The 23,577-nt window shown below is 44.7% G+C and overlaps 1 protein-coding gene across 1 annotated transcript in view; it reads right to left on the bottom strand.

The window, feature by feature from the left end:
• LOC126161926 (protein FAM43A) overlaps positions 1–23,577 on the bottom strand; it is a 624,760-nt gene that overhangs the window by 23,644 nt on the left and 577,539 nt on the right. The window contains exon 4 of the mRNA XM_049918099.1: positions 19,034–19,284. Coding sequence (XP_049774056.1) covers positions 19,034–19,284 — 251 coding nt within the window. The remainder of the gene's footprint in view (positions 1–19,033; positions 19,285–23,577) is intronic.

Consider the following 23,577-nt stretch of genomic DNA (forward strand, 5'->3'; position numbering starts at 1 on the left):
TGACCTCAGATGTTAAGTCCCCTAGCGCTTAGAGCCATTTGAACCATTTTGATAGCGGAGAGTCGCAGGGTTAACGGAGTCCTTAGGGGCATGTGATAGGTCCAGAAGAATCTGCGGCCTAGGTGTACACCATGGAAGTGTACGTGAATGGACCTAGAGAAGAGGTGGTAACGGGAAGGACTCCAGACAGAAGAGATCAGATTCGAACCGAAATTGTAATCCCTGACCTGCGCCGCCGATGTGGGATATGAACCGCCATGGCTGGGAAAAGGAGACGGTAATTCGGATGCGCAGAAGAACTAAGAACGTGTGCAATGTAACTGGCGAGCAATTGTGCACGCCTAACCTTCAATGGAGGGACTCCGGCCTCCACCAGGAAACTAGTCACCAGACCAGACGCGTTCTGAAATCTCCCATCGCTAGGCAAACGCCACAGTGGTGCACTGGGTCGAGTAAACGCAACGCTGAACGCTGAGGGCGCCGCCAGACTGTAAACCAGACTCCCATAGTCAAGGCGGGATTGAACAAGGGCTCTGTAGAGCTGCAGCAGCGTAGAGCTATCTGCAGCCCAGTTGGTGTTGCTCAGGCAGCGGAGGGCATTGAGATGCTACCAGCACTTCCGCTTAATCTGACGAAGATGAGGTAGCGAAGTCAATCGGGCGTAGAAAACCAGTCCTAAGAATCGTTATGTCTCCACTAAAGTGCGTGGATCGTCGTTAAGATAAGGTTCTGGTTCTGGATGAACGGTGCAACGCCGACAGAAATGCATGACACACGACTTCGCGGCTGAAAACTGAAAGCCGTGGGCTAGAGCCCATGACTGCACCTTGTGAATGGCTCCCTATAGGCGCCGCTCAGCAACACCAGTACTGGAGGAGCAGTACGACATGCAGAAGTCATCCGCATACAGAGAAGGTGAGACTGACGGTCCTAAAGCTGCTACTAGAGCGTTAATAGCCACTAAAAACAGACACACATTCAACACGCAGCCATGCGGAACGCAATTCTCCTGAATACGGGGGGGGGGGGGGGGGGGGGACTATGGGAGGCACCCGACCTGGATACGGAAAGTACGGAGCGACAGGAAGTTTTGGATAAAAATCTGGAGCTGGCCCCAGAGACCCCACTCATACAATGTGGCAAGGGTATGTCTCCAGGTCCTGTCGTATGCTTTACCTAAGTCAAAAAAGACGACAACAAGATGCGGGCGTCTGGAAAAGGCTGTTCGGATGGCAGACTCGAGGGACACAAGATCATCAGTCGTAGAGCGACCCTGGCGGAAGCCGCCCTGACCTCGAGCCGGTAGGCCACGTGACTCCAGGACCCAACCCAACCGCCGACACACCATACGTTCCAACAGCTTACAAACAAGTTAATGAGGGTGATAGGCCGATAGCTACCCACATCAAGCGGGTTTTGACCAGGTTTGAGCGCCGGAATGATGATGTTCTCCCGCCGTTGCGATGGAAAGATGCCATTGCACCAGATCCCGTTGAAGATGACGAGTAGATGTCGCTTGTAATGCCCGGCCCAGAAGCTGTGTCGGGGCAATGCGCAAGGGCGCTGAGGAGCTCCTACTCTGTAAATGGGGCGTTATAGGGATCACTGTGGCGTGTAGTGAACGAGAGGACTTTCCTTTCCATCCGCCGTTTGAGGCCACGCTATTGATGTGAAAGCCAAGGACACCTGTTGGGGTCTGGTACCCAAAAAGACGTCTGGTCTTCCTCCAGACTTGGGAAGGCGACGTATGGCACCCAGTGGCCGACATGTTCATCTCCCGACACTTTCCGTCGTTTTATATGCTGGCGAACGCGGGCACGGAGCCGCTTAAAAGCTATTAGCTGCTCTAGGGCAGGGTGCCGCTTATATCACGGTAGAGCTCACCGACGCTCTTTAATTGCCTCAGCGATTTCCGGCAACCACCAAGGGACTGCCTTTGGCCGGGGGCATCCTAAAGAAGGGGGGATCGCGTTTCCCGCCGCAGAAACGATCGTTGTAGTGACCTGCTCAACGCCAACATCGATGGCACCATGTGGGGGAGATTCAGCGGTGACAGCAGAGGTGAGGGCTTCCCAGTCTGCCTTGTTTAAAGCCCATCTGGGTAGGCGTCCGTGGGCATGACGCCGGGGGAGTGACAGGAAGATGGGGAAGTGGTCACTACCACACAGGTCGACATTTGCTCTCCAGTGGATAGATGGGAAGGAGGCTAGGACTGCAAACCGAGAGATCAATGGTCGAATATGTGCCATGTGCCACACTGAAATGTGTGGAGGCACCCGTGTTTAAGAGGCAGAGGTCGAGTTGTGACAGTAAATTTTGGACCTTCCTACATCGGCTAGTAAGCATGGCGCCACCCGACAAGGGGTTACGCGCGTTAAAATCTCCCAAAAGTAGGAAAGGTTTAGGGAATTGATCAATCAGTGCAGCCAATACGTTCAGGGGTACTGCACCCTCTGGAGGAAGATAAACATTGCAGACAGTTATTTCCTGGGTCGTCGTCATCCTCACAGCCACAGCTTCAAGAGGGGTTTGATTGGTCACAGGTTCAGTACATACTGAGTTCAGGACATGCGACGCAAACTCCACCTGACACTCTATTATAGTCGCTACTGTTCCTGTAATATCCCTTATAGCCGCGGAGGCAGGGGTCCGCATTGCCGGGAACCAGGTTTCCTGGAGAGCAATGCAGAGTTCAGGAGTAAAGCTTAACAGTTGCCGTAACTCAGCCAGGTGGTGGAAAAAACTGCCGAAATTCCACTGGAGGATGACGCATCGTGAGGTTGGGAAGGCACTGAACGCTCAATGAGGCAGTCCACGCCTCAGGGTCACCTGCTGCCACCAGATGAGTACCTGTGCGATTGTCATCCATTGTGTCTGAGGGCCCAGTGAGACCTAGGTCCTCAGTGGACGCCAGTATCTCCACGTCATCCTCAGACACAGAGCTTGAAGGTAGAGGTGGTGTGGGTGCCACCACAGTGCCTTGGTTCTTGGGTGTGTCCTTTTAGGTATATCTCGCTGCTCCTTAGGTTTGTCCGGCTGGGAGGGCTTCACTGATTCAGTCTCAGGGAGTGACGGGGACCGTGGAGCCCTACGACCAGCTACCTGTGGTTGCTTCAGCAATTGGCGGGTGTCAGCTTTGCCACTGGTCCCCAACTCTGCTTTATTTGTCAACGCTAATGAGAGACACTATCAATTGGTGTTATTGCTGCGACTGACCTATTCTACTTCACAGACTGTGGGCGATAAATAGTCTCGCTGCCAGTCAGGTAGTTTGCTGTTCCATGAACCATTTTGCATGATGAATCGCAATGATTTAGATCGAGTCATTTAACATTCACCTCGCAAAGTTGTAAGTATGCTGAATGTTTCAAAGAGTTTTTTAAATATACATATGCGCGTTACTAATTGTTACCCACCACCGTTTACGTATTACAGTAATAGAAATTCTTCTACGGAATAGAAGTACTTTTCAAAATTTTACTTTGCCATCTGTCAAACATTTTAGTCACTGGGTAAGCCAACAAAACTTTTAGTTTCAGCACTGTGCACCTCTTTTTGTGCTAAAAAATGTGGAGTAATGCATGTCATTTTTTTTCTCCTGGTACTGTAATTACGTACATTACTGTTCCTTTTGAAGTACAGTGAATTACTTACAACAAACTTCATGAGGAAATAAATATACTGTAAAGCAGTAGTCACAATATCCAAAGTTCTTAAACAGACGTCTACAAGATGTAGTGCGTCAGTATGACGTATTATTCTCACAGCAAATTTTTGAGCAATGAAGACTGCACTCCATCCGAAGTGTGAGACGCGGGAGGGTGTGCACTTGAACTCAGCGTTGACAGAAGACACTACCGGTCTGTCGCTGATCTTCTGAATTCCTATCCTTTTCTTCCATTGTTTTGCAGTTAATGTGAGGTAATTGATTACTTAGCAATTACGGCAGCTGAAAATTCTAATAAATGAAAAAAAAACTGCCTATGCCACAGTGTCTTATTGACGGGTGCCTGTCTCGATCTGCTCTGCAGGTCACGTTCAGGTCTGGCGCTGCAAGGTGCTGTTTGTCAGCTGGTACCAATGACAAAGCTAACGTACTTTATATCTTTCTTACCACTGTTGGTGAACTGCAGAAGTTTTTACCACCACTGTGATCACGAATCCTACGACATGGCGCCAACTATGAGCTGAACAATCTCTTCAGGACTGACTGGATGTTTTACACTGAAGATCATCATCTCGACGAAGTGCATCAATGCAACTATGAGGCGCTGTGTGTTCGCATCACATCTTTTGTCTATTTTATGATTGATAGAATTATGTATTATCCGTACTGTTATATCTGCATACAAAGCGCTGCCATTGTCCCTGCAGTGCAGCGGATTTCACAAATCTCTCTGTTTACTTATTGTTCCTTACTCAAATTTGTTTTTGGTTGGCCTTCTTTTAAAAACTTCCTCCTGCTTATACAGCTTATATTCCTCCCACTTAGTTATCCAGTTGATCCCACAACCTTAGGTGCTGCATTGTTTCTTTTGATCTTTCACTGGATCATCTGGTTGGAGAAGTGATGCGACTCATCGCAAAATAAACTCGCGACCCATCTTATTGAGCCTCTTATATCGTGAGACAATTGTGAGAGTAATAATCTGGACAGATGTGGCGCCAGGCGCGTAGCCTGATTACGTGCTGGTTGGAGCATCTTGATGCGTGTCGCTCCTGCACTGCCCCACAGGAGGGCAGCCTACTGAAGCTAGCGGAGCAGCGTTCCTATGGAAGCACGGAGTTGCTAGTTGGATTCGGTATGAGACACACACAACTCTTTCAGACGTCGAAAAATGGTACAAACAGCTGTAAGTTGCCAGGACATACAGCGTCCGAGTAAGGCGGCTATGATCTTTATTTAGAGTTCGATTTTTGCGACCGCATCAAAATTCCAAGAAACGTACGTTCTTTCAGCGTTTTCATTCCTCAGGGATCAGTCGTGCAGTGGTATCTTCAGGAACACCTTACTCTGAGTCTCCAAACGTCCGTTTTTCCTGAGGGCTTGTTTAAAATTCTGATTCTGTCTTCTTCTGTGAGAGTACGATATTGCCTTCATTTCTCTATATTTTCCACTGTGTTGTTCGAGTTCAGTATAGAGTAGTAAATTCTCATTTCTTAAAAGGCCCCTCCTTGAGAACCTTTTCTAGATCTTTTCCAGATCATATTTTCTTTCCAATCCCAGATTCACTGCCATAGCGCAAGACCGGCATAACCATTGTCCCAGGAGGAACTACCAATGTCCAGACGAATGACAGGAACGAAGCAAACAAAATTCTAGGAATCACTGTATCTCAAATACATACCTTGAGAGCTATGAGCTCTTGTATAACGGAAGAGATACGTTTCACAGGACCTAACGTGAAGGAGTACTCATAGCTCTTAAGAGATGCACTTCAGAGCCTATGTGTACTGCACGTTTTTCTTGTTTTGTTCCGTGTTGCCTCCTCCCACAACACGGAAAGCAAAGAGCTTACGGTAGAAGAGCTTTACTGTCAGAGTTATCAGAATGATTTTCGCTTATAATTTGCGATTGGGTCGTTTGAGGACCAGGGTCCGTTACCTCAGATTGACACATTTACCCTTCTCCATCATCCCTGAAAGTTCGTAACATCGACACGCAGTCACCGAATACATGCTGTTCAACGTCTTTTATCAATTAATCCTACGATTGTTTGTGCTTTTCTTGTTAGTTGTTTAACGCAGTATCGCATATTTTGAACTGATGTTCCGTTTCTTGTGTTCTGTTTTATAGTGGAAATTCAAATGTTTTTTGGGTTGCTTTCTCGGCTTACTCTGTCTCTGAGTTCAGTATCTTCAACCCCTATTCTTGTCAGTCTCTCTCTCTCTCTCTCTCTTTCTCTTCCGACTGTTGTAACCGTCGCTTTTTGTGTACAGTCTTTAATGTTATTCTACTCAGTCTTTATTTGATCACTGTCGCAGTGCTTAATAGCTATTGCTGTAATCTACGTCGGTAAAATTTCTGATACTTTCTTCTTGCCATAAGTATGTTCTGCATACTTGCTTTGAGGAACTGGTCTTTTGTATAGCATTTGTTCCATTTGGCTGTTAATCCATAGACTTTTTAATCCTTACTTACAACGTGTGACGCCCAAGAAAATCATCTGGTACCGAACTGCATAATTAAGAAGTACCATATGTTGCAATCGGTGTCGTGAAACCTAATAAAACATGACACAGATTTTACTCAAATGAAGGCGTCGAATCTGGCAAGTAGTTTATTAAGTTCTCATCCATCTCATCTTTCAGAGTCGAAAACGACTGTTAATCGGAATGCCATTGTGGGTTACTGGAAGAAGAAAGCGCAACAGACAGCGCGAGCTGCGACGGCACCGAAGTTTGGTATAGTAAATGACGCGTTCTCTGCGAGCCTGGTGTCGATACTGAGGAAGACGATGTTGTTTGGTTTTATGGGGCGCTCAACTGCGTGGTCATCAGCAACTGTACGGAGTCCTAATTCTTACACAGCCCAATTTGTCAGCCCAAGATAGCCACCGTCACGGATGATGATGATGATGATGAAATGAGGACATCACAAACACCCAGTCCCCGGGCAGAGAAAGTCGATACTGAGAAAGGAAGACTGTAGTTTAATGTACCATTGGCGATGAATCCCTTAGAGACCCACAGCAAGCTCAGATTGTAGAAGGCAGTCGACCTTTCCAAAGAATCCATTCCAATGTTTGCCTTAAGCGATTCAGGGAATCCGCAAAAGACCTAAATCTGGAGGTCTGGGCGAGAATTTCAACCGTCGTTTTCCCCAATACGAGTCCACTACCTTCATGACTGCGCCACTTGCCTCTGTCGTGTCGATACAGCGAGTTCATGCAGCACCAATGATGGCAGCATCTGAGAGAAATTACTACGTTGGTCTGTCATGGCAATTTCCCTGTTCTTCAGCATTTGCCGCAGCGTGGAAAGGCCTATCAATGATGGGCTAACACTAATCTATGGCTTGTCCATCTGCTTCCTTTCATTCCGTGGGTGGATACACTTCCTGTAGCTGAAATTCTCATTCGCCTTGGTGGTAGAGAAGTCGTGTACTACACCTGCATGTGAGTCGTGAAAACTTTATTCTGGTTGCAATCGTATTTTGTATGATTAAGATCGTGTAGAGTAACTTCCCAACAATTTGACTGGGCTAAACAATTGTTGACTGAAAGAAACCAATACGCTATACAAGCCGGCCTAAAGAAGTGGCGACGTTGGATGATTGCAAATAAATGCAGAACTGTATCCCCAGTTGCTTTACTGTGTGGTAACTCCCTTTAAATATAGATAGATGCCAAGTATTGTGCAACAGAAAATAGAGAGAGATAGATTAGATTTTTCGTTCCACAGATTCAAAGAGGCGCCATATTGAAGGATGGAGAACATGCCTCAAACTACATAAGATTTTACATACCCATAAAAGAAGTAATATGATAATGTTCATTCCACAAATCATAGGGGGCAATGATTTTCAGTGATGTAGTACAAGAAAAAATCTTAAATGCTAACATCTCATAGCGAAAGCAGTAGTAAAGGTCTGGAATCCGTCACAGTGTTTAAATACTACGAAGCTACAGGGTGTTTCAAAAATGACCGGTATATTTGAAACGGCAATAAAAACTAAACGAGCAGCGATAGAAATACACCGTTTGTTGCAATATGCTTGGGACAACAGTACATTTTCAGGCAGACAAACTTTCGAAATTACAGTAGTTACAATTTTCAACAACAGATGGCGCTGCAAGTGATGTGAAAGATATAGAAGACAACGCAGTCTGTGGGTGCGCCATTCTGTACGTCGTCTTTCTGCTGTAAGCGTGTGCTGTTCACAACGTGCAAGTGTGCTGTAGACAACATGGTTTATTCCTTACAACAGAGGATTTTTCTGGTGTTGGAATTCCACCGCCTAGAACACAGTGTTGTTGCAACAAGACGAAGTTTTCAACGGTAGTTTAATGTAACCAAAGGACCGAAAAGCGATACAATAAAGGATCTGTTTGAAAAATTTCAACGGATTGGGAACGTGACGGATTAACGTGCTGGAAAGGTAGGGCGACCGCATACGGCAACCACAGAGGGCAACGCGCAGCTAGTGCAGCAGGTGATCCAACAGCGGCCTCGGGTTTCCGTTCGCCGTGTTGCAGCTGCGGTCCAAATGACGCCAACGTCCACGTATCGTCTCATGCGCCAGAGTTTACACCTCTATCCATACAAAATTCAAACGCGGCAACCCCTCAGCGCCGCTACCATTGCTGCACGAGAGACATTCGCTAACGATATAGTGCACAGGATTGATGACGGCGATATGCATGTGGGCAGCATTTGGTTTACTGACGAAGCTTATTTTTACCTGGACGGCTTCGTCAATAAACAGAACTGGCGCATATGGGGAACCGAAAAGCCCCATGTTGCAGTCCCATCATCCCTGCATCCTCAAAAAGTACTGGTCTGGGTCGCCATTTCTTCCAAAGGAATCATTGGCCCATTTTTCAGATCCGAAACGATTACTGCATCACGCTATCTGGACATTCTTCGTGAATTTGTGGCGGTACAAACTGCCTTAGACGACACTGCGAACACCTCGTGGTTTATGCAAGATGGTGCCCGGCCACATCGCACGGCCGACGTATTTAATTTCCTGAATGAATATTTCGATGATCGTGTGATTGCTTTGGGCTATCCGAAACATACAGGATGCGGCGTGGATTGGCCTCCCTATTCGCCAGACATGAACCCCTGTGACTTCTTTCTGTGGGGACACTTGAAAGACCAGGTGTACCGCCAGAATCCAGAAACAATTGAACAGCTGAAGCAGTACATCTCATCTGCATGTGAAGCCATTCCACCAGACACGTTGTCAAAGGTTTCGGGTAATTTCATTCAGAGACTTTTCCCAGACCGCAGCGCCATCTGTTGTTGAAAATTGTAACTACTGTAATTTCGAAAGTTTGTCTGCCTGTAAATGTACTGTTGTCCTAAGCATATTGCAACAAACGGTGTATTTCTATCGCTGCTCGTTTAGTTTTTATTGCCGTTTCAAATATACCGGTCATTTTTGAAACACCCTGTATGTGAAATGGGAGGAACACGTCAAACCAGTAATAGGAAGCGTGCATGGAAGACAGACTTGTTGAAACGATTATGGGGAAATGTGATACATTTGCGAAGGTAATCCGCATATAAGACGCTTTAGCGATCTGTTCTAGAATACTGCTCGAATGTTTTTAGTTCGCATCGGTAAGGTTTAACAGCATCCACCGAAGCAATTAGGATTACTATAATCATAAGAGATCGTTATATCCTATACTGTAATGTTACATAAATGCTCAGAGAAACTTAACTGTAGAGTCTGGAATACAAGAGGCATTGTTCTAGCTAAGCTCTCTCCGATGGGTAAATTTAGAGAATCGATATTCGAGGCAGTCTGCGTAATAATCGATCTGTATGCGTCGTATCTCATGTAGTCGTCCAGGACGAGTGGTTGTGTGTAAACGTGTAGTGCACGGAGAATTGCCAGAACATTGGACATACCCTTGAACACACCTCGTAAAATCGTACGAAACATCCTTTTCTATCCATTCAAAATTATCCATGTCCACGAGTTGCTTCCTGTTGACCTGCCAGCAAGAGAGACTGCTGCATTAGATTGCTTGCTCACATGGAAGTGGACAATGATTGGCCGCGGAAGATCTTGTGGACAGACGAAGCCCACTTCCATCTCACAGGATATGTCAATACACAGAATTGTCGAATTTGGGCAACAGAAAATCCACATGCAAATCAACCAGTACCACTTCATCCTGAAAAAATCACTGAATGGTACGGGTTTACGGCATCATTTATCATAGTGCCATTTTTTTTCTTTTTTTTTCCTCTTCGAAGTGACAGGTGCTTCCGGTCCTGTTAGCAGTACCGTCACTGGTAAGCGCTTTGAGTATCTTTTGCGCAACCACGTCATTCCACCTCCCAAACAGCGTGGATGTGTGGATATGATCATTTTTATGCAAGATGCCGCACCTCCGCGCATTGCAATTTTAGTTAAACAGCTGCTGAAGCGCTATTATGGAAATGCTAGAATTATCAGAGTACGGAGAAAGCTGACTATCATTCTTTCCCTTCGAGCCATCCACGAACGGAACGGAACACGGAATCGCTAATATTCGTATCAATTACGCTCCGTCATGCTCTCTACACAGGCTTCCTCAGTATAGCTGCAGATGAAGAAATCTTAAGAATGTTCTCCGTTCTCATTTATTTCAGAGAAACAGTCCTCTAGACAAGTCAGGGATAGTAACGGTGCAGATGGGAGAAAGTAAAAAATTTGTACTTTCGTTCTTTATTACTGATCTTCAAATACCCGGAGGATTATACTAACGTCATCTTTGGAAGAGCAGTATTTTCATTTAACGACCGCAGCGTGTGCAAATATTAGTGGAGGAGACCAGCTGGCAGCCGTTATGCGTAAATCTGCCGACACATCCCTGGAGGGAAATGTTAGTACGGGGCTGAAAATAGCTCTCTGACACGAAAACCAAAACGTCTAAGCGAAGAGCAGCAGATGCAGTGGTCGTGCAGGCATTGCTAGGGAACAGAAGGAACCGACAACAGCTCTTCTCATAGGAAAAGTCACACGCTCTATACGTACATTGGGATTGCAGGGACATTAAGATTGTATACGTGCTGCCTCGCACTTGTAGATGCTGTCGGTACCGGAGTCAAATTAAATAGTCTGGAAGGTAATTCGAGCACATTCTGGAGGGTTGTGAACATTAATAAACCAGCAACAATTTTAATACACAAGTCAGTGCAACCTTTCTGTGTTTATGTCTGAGCATTATGCTTCTAAGACATATCAATTTCAATCAATGAAGCAATTTAATTTCAAAGAGTTTGCCATTGACTAGAATTACTTCATAAGACAACAAATGAGTTACTAATGAAACTGGAAGGTCATAAATGTTCACTTAGTAACTACTTTTCTGAATATCTATGTCTTATAGCCCAGTTAATTTAATGCTTGATGACGTCATTCAAAAATTCCACATCACAAAGACAAAAAAACTGCAGTCATACTAATAAAGTTGAAGTTTCCCTTAGTAATTCACCCGATAATGTTCGGTGACGTAATTCTGAGTGATAATAAATCACATTTGGGGTTCTCCAAGGCTCGATCTCAGATTCACTATTGTTGCTCATATTTGTAAACGACCTTCCATCTGATGTACAATATGCAGAATAAGTTCTTTTTGCAGATGACGCTTGTATTGTAATCAATCCAAGCATACATATAGAAACAGATGAAATCGTAAATAAAATTCTTAAAAGTTCATTGATTGGTTTTATGTGAATGGTCTCAACCTCACAAATGGAAACACTACATATTCAGTTCTGCACAAATAAGGGTGCTACACTCATGGTAAATGTAACTCAGTGAAGAAACAATAAATATGGTAAAACTTTGAAAGTTTTAAATTAAAAAAGTTTTAAATTAAAAAAAAGAAGGAACACATTTTGAGCTCCTGGAATAACTTTGCTCAGCATTATATGCACTCAGAATCATTACAAACCACGGAGAGAGAAAAATTAGGACGTTGATATATTTTGCATATTTTCATTCAAAAATGTCATATGGAATAATGTTCCGAGGTGTTCGTCTTTAAGAAAGAAAGTCTTCATTGCAGAAAAGCTTGCTGTAAGAGTAATATGTGCTGCTCACGCACTACCATCTTGTAGACATCTGTTTAAAGAGTTTGGCATTCTAACTACTGCTTCCCAATATATTTATTCCCTCATTAAGATTGTTGTAAATAAACCACTGCAGTTCAAAAGGAACAATGACGTACGTAATTACAAAACCAGAAGAAAAAATGACATTCATTGCTCCACAGTGAGGTTGCCTTTAGCAGAAAAAAGGGGATGTACAATGTTGCAATTTTTTTTTTTATAATAGCCCGGTGGTACAAAATGTCTGACAGACGGCGAAGTAAAATCTGAGAACAAACTGAGAATTTTTCTCCTTGACAACTGCTCCTATCCAGTAAAAGAATTTCCATTACTGCAGTGTTTAAAATGTGGTAGGTACGAATCACTAACTCACATCTGCGCAATTTTTTGTAATATATACATACTTAAAAAACTTAAAAATGTTCACAATGTAGCCTTATGTACAAATTAATTTGCAATTAGAATGTAAAATTACTCATTCTACATCATTAATGCAAAATGATCCATTGAACATGGAACTAATTAACTGATACATAGAAAACGTAATTCAAATTTAATGTTTAAAATAACAAATTTGAAATCGTATTCTCATGACGCAGAATCTATTCTGGGCCGAGCTGAATCACTGGAGAATAAAGACTCGTGCCTGAGAAATGAATTAATGATTCGGTTCCTTACATACAGACCCTACACTTGGCCAAAACCAAATTCTGCATGGGTTTGTTTTCTCAAAGTGGTATACTGCCTGCACTCACATGACGATCAGCTTTCACGGGAGTTGGTTCGATTAGGGGTTTCTTTGTTTTAAAAGAGAAAAGTTCTTGTAAAACTTTATATTGTTATTAATGGCTGACACCACGAAGGTCACAAATGGTGGCGGTTTGAGGTCAGTGGAATGCACGCTACAGGGCGTCTGGCTCGGAGTTGTCGCTGCAGAAGCGATTGCAACGATTCGTTGTCTCACTGTGGTGCCAACTGCTGCTCATATTGCTGCAGCAGTTGCAGTACGATGCGCCAGAGCAGTATGCCAAACACGATGGTTTTTCTTCTCGGTAGTGCCACGTGGCCGTCCTAAGATGTCTTCTTGCGACTGTACAACGTTCTGGTGAACACCGTTGCCAACAATCAAGTACAGGGGCTCCATTCGTACCGAGTCGTTCCGCAATATTGCAGAAGGTACATCCAGCTCCTGGTAGCCCTATTACAGGCTCTCATTCAAACCCAGTGAGGCGTTGTTAGTGGGGTCTTTGTCGCGTTAAAGGTATTCTTGACTAATATCAGTTCACCACGTTCAGTCTCAAAGTGACTAACGCCTTTATTTAAAGCAAACCTGATTGACCCTCTGATAGTTGCGCTGCTGGTGCCACTCTTATGCGAATGGCGCAAAATTGGAAGAGTCATCATCTTTCAGATGTAGAAACACACCTATCAACTTTCTCTTATGTCGCACAAATCCTTCTTGGTGTTGTGACTTTTTTTTCCGTCAATGTAGTTTCATTTGAAACTTTAGGTAGACGTCAGACTACAACACGATAACCAACAGAATAAACATTGCTGATAAAATCTTCTGAGTCCTTAGCAAAGTCACGCTGCTACTCAATCTTCTTCATTGCTTGACTTTTGATTCCCTTGCTGTGATCTTCTTCAGGATCGCCGGCCGCTGTGGTCGTGCGGTTCTAGGCGCTTCAGTCCGGCACCTGCTACGGTCGCAGGTTCGAATCCTGCCTCGGGCATGGATGTGTGTGATGTCCTTAGGTTAGTTAGGTTTAAGTAGTTCTAAGTTCTAGGGGACTGATTACGTCAGATGTTAAGATCCATAGCGCTTAGAGCCATTTGAACCATTTTGAATCAGGATTCCACTGGTGTCCGTGGATGGCTCAACACTGTCGGAAGACAGTGTCGCGTTCTCTTCCAAAAGGGTATTTTCCTGCGCTTTTTCGGAGATGTGGAGTTACTGGGAAAATATCTTCCGGCTGTTATTGTGCACCACCGTCGCTGAATAAATACTGACAGCAGTATCCAAAATAATACTGCTGTTAAGCAGCCTCGGTTGTATGCCGGTAACTTTATTTTGGTGCTCATTTGCTGGATAGCAGGTATCCACGAAGACTGAAGCCTGTAGCCTTCATCTCTACTCTAATTCAACTCATTCTTCCACGTTTTGACTGCTTCCCGAAACTTACTTCTATAAATATTGCTTTCTCTGGCCAGCGCGCGTACGTTCTTAAAACCCGTAACCTTGTCCATTCTTCTTGGTGCTCCGTTACCGCTGACTAATTTTTGTCTTAAGCGTGTGCGGCGTTCTTGCTCTTTGATACTCTCTTTTCCTGTCCTTCGTGTTTCGCCGTTATATACAGGGTAATTATAATTAAACTTTCAAAACGCTGTAGAAATAACACCACTGGTCGGAATGACGTCACATTGCAACGGAATATTATCGGAGAATGGGGAAAATGTATGGCAGAAGAAAAAAATAGTGTGAAAATTGATCAATAGATGGCGCTGTATATGTCAGAATACGTAAATGAAAACACCTGTCATGCGCACGATCCATTGAAATTGGTGTAAACACGCCGAGTACGCGGCTTCTCCTCCTTTCGCGTCTGCGACGTTCGCCATTACTGACTCATTGTGGGATCGCGCTCTGCTTGTAAAGCTGTATTACAAGAATGATGACTGTGCATTCGTCGCTCTGCAGAAGTTACGGACACTGAAGAGCTTCAAAAAAGGCGTTGCTCTGATGACTGTCGTGGGTCTGGAGAAATGATACGGAAATGCGAAACGGCGGGTGCTTTTGGTGTGCAACCTCGTAGAGGGAGGAAACGATTTGATTCGACGTCAGTGGAAGCAGTGGCCATAGCAATGCAGGAGGGGACGAGTGGTTGTGTGTAAACGTATAGTGCACGGAGAATTGCCAGAACATTGAACATACCCGCGAGCACACCTCGTAAAATAGTACGAAACATCCTTCTTTTCTATCCATTCAAAATTATCCATGTCCACGAGTTGCTTCCTGTTGACCTGCCAGCAAGAGAGACTGCTGCATTAGATTTCTTGCTCACATGGAAGTGGACAATGATTGGCCACGGAAGATCTTGTGGACAGACGAAGCCCACTTCCATCTCACAGGATATGTCAATACACAGAATTGTTGAATATGGGCAACAGAAAATCCACATGCAAATCAACCAGTACCACTTCATCCTGAAAAAATCACTGAATGGTACGGGTTTACGGCATCATTTATCATAGTGCCATTTTTTTCTTTTTTTTCTTTTCTTTTACGAAGTGACAGGTGCTTCCGGTCCTGTTAGCAGTACCGTCACTGGTAAGCGCTTTGAGTGTCTTCTGCGCAACCACGTCTTCCACCTCCTCAACAGCGTGGATGTGTGGAAATGATCATTTTTATGCAAGATGCCGCACCTCCGCGCATTGCAATTTTAGTTAAACAGCTGCTGAAGCGCTATTATGGAAATGCTTGAATTATCAGCCGCCATTTCCCTAAAACCTGTAGGGCGAAAGAAGTCTTATCTTGTGCTGCCTGAAAAACGCAGTACTTAAACCGTTTATCCGTGAGCATTCTACGTATGTGGTTGATTAATGTACACAAAAACGGTAGCCTGACAAGATGTGCACGATCTTTTACGTTCTTCATGTCTGCATTATTATTATTTCTTTCTTTTCTCAGACGTTATGTCTGGTCAAAAATGGAAAGTGACGCCGACCTTGATCAAGCGTGACTTCCTTTTAACTGTACGGTATATGTTATATTGCATTTAGGAACTTTCGGGTAATTGAACATGTATCAATAATTACGGATTTCTGTAGTTGTATATATAAGTTTGGCTGTAGCTGTATTGCATTGATGTACTGGTGGGTATTGTGTGGTATGACTCCCCCCAAGATCGTATTTTTAGGGAAAAGCGTCATAGCCGCTGGCAGTCAATGTTTCCCAAGCAAATTTAGGTGTGATCGGTGAGACCCTATTTGTCACTGACGCGGAATGAACGAGAAGCCATTGTATTCACAGCACCTTCATTGTGTTCTGGGTGCTGGTGGCGGAAGGCGACGCCTAGGTACTGTCTGTGACTAAGCAAAAGAGTGTTATCAGATTGTAATAGAGCAACGTGGAACCATACTACATGTTCTTGTACCACTCGTGACGTCAATATAATGTTTTACATTATTTTATCTCATTTTGTGGGAAATATAAAATGGTTCAAATGGCTCTGAGCACTATGGGACTCAACTTCTGAGGTCATCAGTCCCCTATAACTTAGAACTACTTAAACCTAACTAACCTAAGGACGTCACACACATCCATGCCCGAGACAGGATTCGAACCTGCGACCGTAGCGATCGCGCGGTTCCAGACTGTAGCGCCTAGAACCACTCGGCCACTCCGGCTGGCTGGAAAATACAAATGAGACAGTTACTTAAAACAGCTATCTTCCTAATCATGCCGTATTTGAGTGAGACTTACTTCTTGTATAATTTGTCAATCACTAACGATAACTAGTGTTTGTTAATAAATTAATATTGAACATTTAAAAACTTTCAGTTTCCTATTCTCCATAAATATTTCAGTTTTCCCAGAAAATTCCTATTTAAAAAATTGTTCGTATCTAAGTTCTCATATTGAAGACTGTTTTAACCCTAAATAATGGTCTTTTCCTAAATTCAGTACAATAGCTCCGTAGTCCAGATATTTCTGGTTAAAAAAAAAAGCCCTGTTCTACTAGAAGACGTTAATTATTCGATTTTGAAACTTTCATTTTATCAACTATTGGTGGGGTCTGAATCCTAGAGGAGGTAGAAATTTTTCTGGTACTACAGGTTAGACTAGTACAGACTTGCTCTTTTCCTTACTACAATTTTGTGTCCTTTGATGTGTCTCTCTCTTATGTCAATATTACGTGTATAACAAAAAAATTTGACTTTTAATCTTACGCGCATCTACCTAAGTGGTCATACCTAATGGCTAATCTGTCAACTTGTCTGTGTCGCTAACTGATACCAGTCATAGCCAGTCCTAGGTTGATTTTCAGAAGGTAGACAGCATAATTTATGTTCAAATGGTTCAAATGGCTCTGAGCACTATGGGACTCAACATCTTAGGTCATAAGTCCCCTAGAACTTAGAACTACTTAAACCTAACTAACCTAAGGACATCACACACACCCATGCCCGAGGCAGGATTCGAACCTGCGACCGTAGCAGTCCCGCGGTTCCGGACTGCAGCGCCAGAACCGCTAGACCACCGCGGCCGGCAAATTGTGCCATAATTTATGTCTGCAGTAATGATCCATAACGTGAACACCAGTATCTTTACACGTCGGTCTGCTACCAAACTGTAAACATTATTAATAATTGCTTTCGTGTGTACAGATACCATGTGAGGTGACTAAGTGATTAAAACCAACGCCATGATGTTTGTTAGAACTCTACAGTGATAACAATTTCACCACCTTTTGAGACTTTTGTTGTGTAGGTGCTGATTTGGGGTATACGATACGTCTAAATTGAATATAAGCTGATCTTAGATGTATTACCGTAGTCAATAAACGTCAAGAGACTGCAACTTAACTAATGTAACAATTTTTTTCGGCCATTATAGGTTGAAAAAATATCAGTAACTTTCCACAATGTCCCGCAACAAATTCCGCGGAAGTCCCTATGTTTCACGAATTTCCTGTAGGTGGCGGCACTATACGTAGCCCTCAAAATGGCGTCTGCAACGTAGGTGCGTGCTAAGCAGAGAGCTATAATTGAGGTTGTTTTTTTTTTTTTTTTTTGCGGGGAACTAGAGCTCGCTGATGTCCATAGGTGCTTCCAGAATATCTACGGAGGCCTGGCAGTGAACAAAAGCACGGTGAATGGTGGGCGAAGCCTGCGTCATCATCACAACAAGGCCGAGCAGACCTTCTGATCTCCTGCGTGCCGGCCGGAAGGCTGAGACTTCTGCAATGTTCGAAGGTGCGGACAGTCTTACTCAAGGTGATCCACGAATCACAATCAAGCACCTCCCTGAACAACTGGATATCTTTGTTGATAGTGCTGACACACTCGCCCACCAGTTGGGGTACTCAAAGCTGTGTGCCCGCTGGCTTCCGCACCGCCTAACAGAAGACCCTAAAGAACAACGAAGAACAATCTGTACGAAACTGCTTGCGCGTTAAGAGGCTGTTTGTGACAATTTTTTGTAGTACATCGTTACAGGCGACGTAGCATGGATTCATCACTTAGAACCGGAAGCAAAACAGCATTCCATGGAGTGGTGTCATACCACCTTTCCTCCGAAAATAAGTTGGAATCCGTGCCCTGAGCTGGTAAAGTCATGGCAATGGTCTTATGAGATTCTAAAGTGGTTATTCTGTTTGATGTCCTCCCTCATGGAGCAACCATCAACTGTGAAGTGTATTCTGCTACACTTTTCCTTCTCATGGACTTTTCTTTCTCATCCATCCTACAGCCAGTATATCGCACTTTCCGATTTCCAATGAAGGATGAACTCCACAGGAAGCAGTACGTGAATGGTGTGGAGATTATTGATGCAACAAGAGGTTGGCTTCGACGTCTAACAGTGGACTGGTACCATGCGCGCATACAGGCCGTCCCCGTAATGTGGCACAACGCGGTCGCATTGAATGGAGATAATGTTGAAAAATAGGGTTTTATAGCCAAAAAGTGGGAAATAATATGGTGTATTGGAATCCTGAATAAAACCAACTTGCTTCAGAAAAAAAATGTTGCATTACTTACTAATCGCCCCTAAGGGTTTCTACAGTGTTGCGTTTGTTATTTAAAATACGTGTCACTAAATCAATTTATAGCAGGAAACCAGGCATCGAAGAGAAGCAGAACTACTATCGACGTAAAAGCAGGTTGGTAAGCTTACAAAGTCTTCTGTAGGTCAACACATCTAAAAATGCCAGTGGAACCTCACTCTCCGAACTCCATGGTACAGCTGATTTTCGGATGAATGTTGTTCGTTCAAATTGTTCAAATGGCTCTGAGCACTATGGGACTTAACATCTGAGGTCATCAGTCCCGAGGCAGGATTCGAACCTGCGACTGTAGCAGCACCACGGTTCCAGAATGAAGCGCCTAGAACCGCTTGGCCACACCGGCCGGCGAATGTTGTTCGTGAAACTGTGGAATTTATGTAGCGCTTCCCTGTTGATGCTATGTTAGGGGGGGGGGGGGGGGCTTTGGTACGAAGTGGGTGCTCAGAGAGAGAGAGTGGAGTACTCACGGCGTGGCAGCGCAGCTCCTGCTTGAGCCTGCGGCCCTCGTGCCGGTAGACCCAGCAGAAGACGCGCGGGAAGGCGGCTGGCGCGGCGCAGTAGGTGAGCCGGTGCGACCAGTACTCGGTGAGGCCGTGCTCGCGCGTCACCGCCTTCAGCCCGCTGCCCGTCACCGTCACCTTCATCGCCACGTCCGCCTTGGCGCTGGCCGTGTAGTTGCGCCACAGCGTTGACACCGGCTTCTCCACGCAGCCCTCCCCTGCAACCAACCAACAGGCAACCGTCACTACCAGATATTCTGGGACATCACTATTGAACCCCTCCTACAACTACTGGAGGAAACAACAGCGACAGATGGAGTTGTCGCAAGCGCAGACGAGCTTTTGGTCGTAGTGTCTGCTAACAATAGGTCCCATCTAGAAGAAAGAGCAAATGGAACACTCAAAACAATACTACAGCAGTGTCACAACAACATACTCAAGGTAGCCGATAAAAAACAACATACATCTAACTGAAAGGGTCCCTCCAGAGAAACCCTAGTGTTTAATTAGGGGACATAAACATTAAAACAAGGAGTCACCACACGTTACCTTGGGGTACACACAGACGAAAATCAAAATTTCCATGAACACATGCGCATTGTCACAAAGAAAGCAGAAAAACAACACAAACTGGCAACACTAAATTCTGATGAATTTAAACTCCCCCCGTCAGTTACCGCGGACATACCATCGTGCTCTCTTCGAGTCGGCAAAGCTTCGCCTCCAGCACATGGGCTCATAGGTTGAGTCTATCAACAAACTGGACCATCTGAGGCGAGGACGAAAGAACAGCTTACTTAGTCTATCGGCAGTTTTCAGTACTCAGTGGAATCTCTCTGCGCGGTGCTCGGAATCTACGCAACAGATATTACAATAAGGTATAGAGCGGCTATGTACTGGCTTAAGGTGGGAAGGCACAACCAGGTTCGAAAGATCACTGGAGTACCAATGGACACGAAAAGCCATTTAAAAAATTGGAGTATAGATAACCGGCAAGGTGAGTGGGACATAGGTGATATTGACTGCAGGCTACGCCAGTTCTTTCCTGATGTAAGGGAGAGACTAAAACATGTCGATCCCAGCCGCGGTATGATCCACTACTTTACAGGACACGGCCCTAATCCCATGCATTTTGACCGCGTGAGTCTGAGGCAGACACCAACATGCACATGTAGGAATGAAGGCTACCCAGAACACATCTTTTTCTGCGGACACTATATCACCATCAGTCACATTTCACACTTAAGCCTCAATAATACTGAACAGACCATACACGCAATGCTCAGAGACGAAGGCAAATATGTTTATTTTATTTTATCGTATGGCTAGGGCACCCGGTCGGGCAGACCGTTTGCCGGGTGCCGGTCTTTCAATTTGAAGCCACTTCGGCGACCTGCAGTCGATGAGGATGATAGGATGATGATGATGAGGACAGCACAACACCCAGTCCCTGGGCGGAGAAAATTCCCCGACCCAGCCGGGAATCGACCCGGACCCAGAGGATTGACAATCCGTCACGCTGACCATTCAGCTACCGGGGGCGGACGAAGACCAATAGCAACCTATAGATAGCATGTCCAAGCCAGACAACGAGTCTATATGCAAAGACAGGAATGAATCCACAGATTGTAAAACACCACTGATTCCGATATGGCATCAGGTGGTGATACTGATACCGACACAGACACTACCGTAAATGAAAATGAAGAAATACCCTAAACAGACAACACAATAGCTAAAAAATAGCATTAATCTCAACTGTATCAAAGCAGAAAAAGAACATACTGAAAACTTATTGTAAAGATAAGTGTTAGACATCAAGGTTCAGTGAACAGAAAATCTAGAGCAGATGTTAGATTTAGATGAAGAGCTGTGATTGGTGGTCAATGGTTAGATGGACAATTCCAAGACACACACCTTCATACACACTTCGTGAAGGGACATTCTTCCACTACAATCTTTCGTATCTTCTGTGCTTGTTCGTGCTAGAAATATGGTGATGGTTTATATTTCGATTTTCCACAATTTTGTTAATTTCACAAATGTTTCTCTCTGCTACAGGTACAAACAACAAAATATGATCAACTAGAAAAATTAAAACAAAAGAAAAACAAACAAATAAAAAATAAAGTGGCAATGGTGTGGTGGGAGGTGAGAGCTGGCATGATCGGTACTTATCATCTAAGATACCACGACCCATCGTAGCGGCTAAAAGGCTATAACACGAACAACGACTCACCGTAAGCAAGCAGAAAGTGGGTGATAAAGAAAAAAGCAGCAAGTGAAAAAAAATGTGTCCACAACAAGCCCTACACGCAAATACCTCGCATTCTGACGATACTGACAAGTTAGCACATTGCACTTAAGAAAACCGTTTCGTCTCGAGAGGCATCTCACTACCTCAGTAAAGAAAACCATCTGGACTCCTCCAAGTCGCTATCAGTCTTTATAAACATGAGCAGCCAGTTTCACCCAACAAAACCATCTACGGTGACTGTTGAAAGGCGCAAGCATGACACAGATGCCCGAAGGCATCGTAAATGAAGCAACCGTTCCTTTTGCATGTCCGAGGGCCGTTCAACAAGTAATGCAACACATTTTTTTCTCAGCCACTTCGGTTGAAAAAATGCGCAATTTGTTATGGGACATAGTGGACTACTACTCTTTCAGCCCCTATAAAATCATCCATTTACGGCAGGTAACTGCGCTATGCGTAGCCTTCGGAATGGCGTCTGTAACGGAGGTGGGTTTCAAGTAGAGAGCTGTCACTGACTTTCTTATGGTGAAATATCAGAGCATCGTAGATATTCATAGGTGCTTGCATAATGTTTACGAAACCCTGGAGGTGAACAAAAACACGGTGAGTCGTTGGGCGAGGCAACAAGGTCGCGCAAACATGTCCGATCTCTGGCATGCCGTATTTCCAAAAGGCATATGCGCTTTTTTTTAGTCGCATTGTCTACACAAGCAGGTATTACAACTCTGAACTTCGTATCAAATGGCGCTACTTGCTCGGTGTTCGCAATTTTAATTCTGAAAGCCACTTGCTCACCGCTGTAGCAGAACTCCCACATTTCCAGATAATGCAATGAACCGCTGGATTTAAAAGCGGTATCTCAACATACGTGGCTGCGTTCTAGCTGTGTACAAAGGTAGCTCTTAGAATTTCTTCGCGAAGACTTTAGATGTTTATTACAGCAAATTACACTACTGACCATTAAAATTGCAGATAATAAATGGGTATTCATTGGACAAATATATTATACTAGAACTGACATGTAATTACATTTTCACGCAATTTGGGTGCATAGATCCTGAGAAATCAGTACCAAGAACAACCACCTCTGGCCGTAATAACGGCCTTGATACGCCTGGGCATTGAGCCAAACAGAGCTTGGATGGCGTGTACAGGTACAGCTCCCCATGCAGCTTCAACACGATACCACAGTTCATCAACAGCAGTGACTGGCGTATTGTGACGAGCCAGTTGCTCGGCCACCATTGACCAGGCGTTTTCAATTGGTTAGAGATTTGGCGAATGTACTGGACAGGGCAGCAGTCGAACATTTTCTGTATCCAGAAAGGCCCGCACACGACGTGCAACATGCGGTCGTGTATTATGCTGCTGAAATGTAGGGTTTCGCAGAGATCGAATGAAGGGTAGAGCCACGGTCGTAACACATCTGAAATGTAACGTCCACTGTTCAAAGTGTCGTCAATGCCAACAAGAGGTGACCGAGACGTGTAACCAATGGCACCCCATACCATCACGCCGGGTAATACGCCAATATGGCGATAACGAATACACGCTTCCAATGTGCGTTCACCGCGATGTCGCCAAACACGGATGCGACGATCATGATGCCGTAAACAGAACCTGGAGTCATCCGAAAAAATGACGTTTTGCCATTCGTGCAACCAGGTTCGTCGTTGAATACACCATCGCAGGCGCTCCTGTCTGTGATACGGCGTCAAGGGTAACCGCAGCCATGGTCTCCGAGCTGATAGTCCATGCTGCTGCAAACGTCGTCGAACTGTTCGTGTAGATGGTTGTTGTCTTGCAAACGTCCCCATCTGTTAACTCAGGAATCGAGACGTGTCTCCACGATCCGTTACAGCCATGTGGATAAGATGCCTGTTATCTCGACTGCTAGTGATACGAGGCCGTTGGGATCCAGCACGGCGTTTCGTATTACCCTCCTGAACCCACCGATTCCATATTCTGCTAACAGTCATTGGATCTCGACCAACGCGAGCAGCTACAATCCGACCTTTATCAAAGTCGGAAACGTGATGGTACGCATTTCTCCTCCTTACACGAGGCATCACAACAACGTTTCACCAGGCAACGCCGGTCAACTGCTGTTTGTGTTTGAGAAATCAGTTCGAAACTTTCCTCATGTCAGCACGTTGTAGGTGTCACCACCGGCGTCAACCTTGTGTGAATGCTCTGAAAAGCTAATCATTTGCATATCGCACCATCTTCTTCCTGTCTGTTAAATTTGGCGTCT

This window comes from Schistocerca cancellata, chromosome 2, assembly GCF_023864275.1.
Source record: "Schistocerca cancellata isolate TAMUIC-IGC-003103 chromosome 2, iqSchCanc2.1, whole genome shotgun sequence".
In the NCBI taxonomy this organism is placed as follows: domain Eukaryota; kingdom Metazoa; phylum Arthropoda; class Insecta; order Orthoptera; family Acrididae; genus Schistocerca; species Schistocerca cancellata.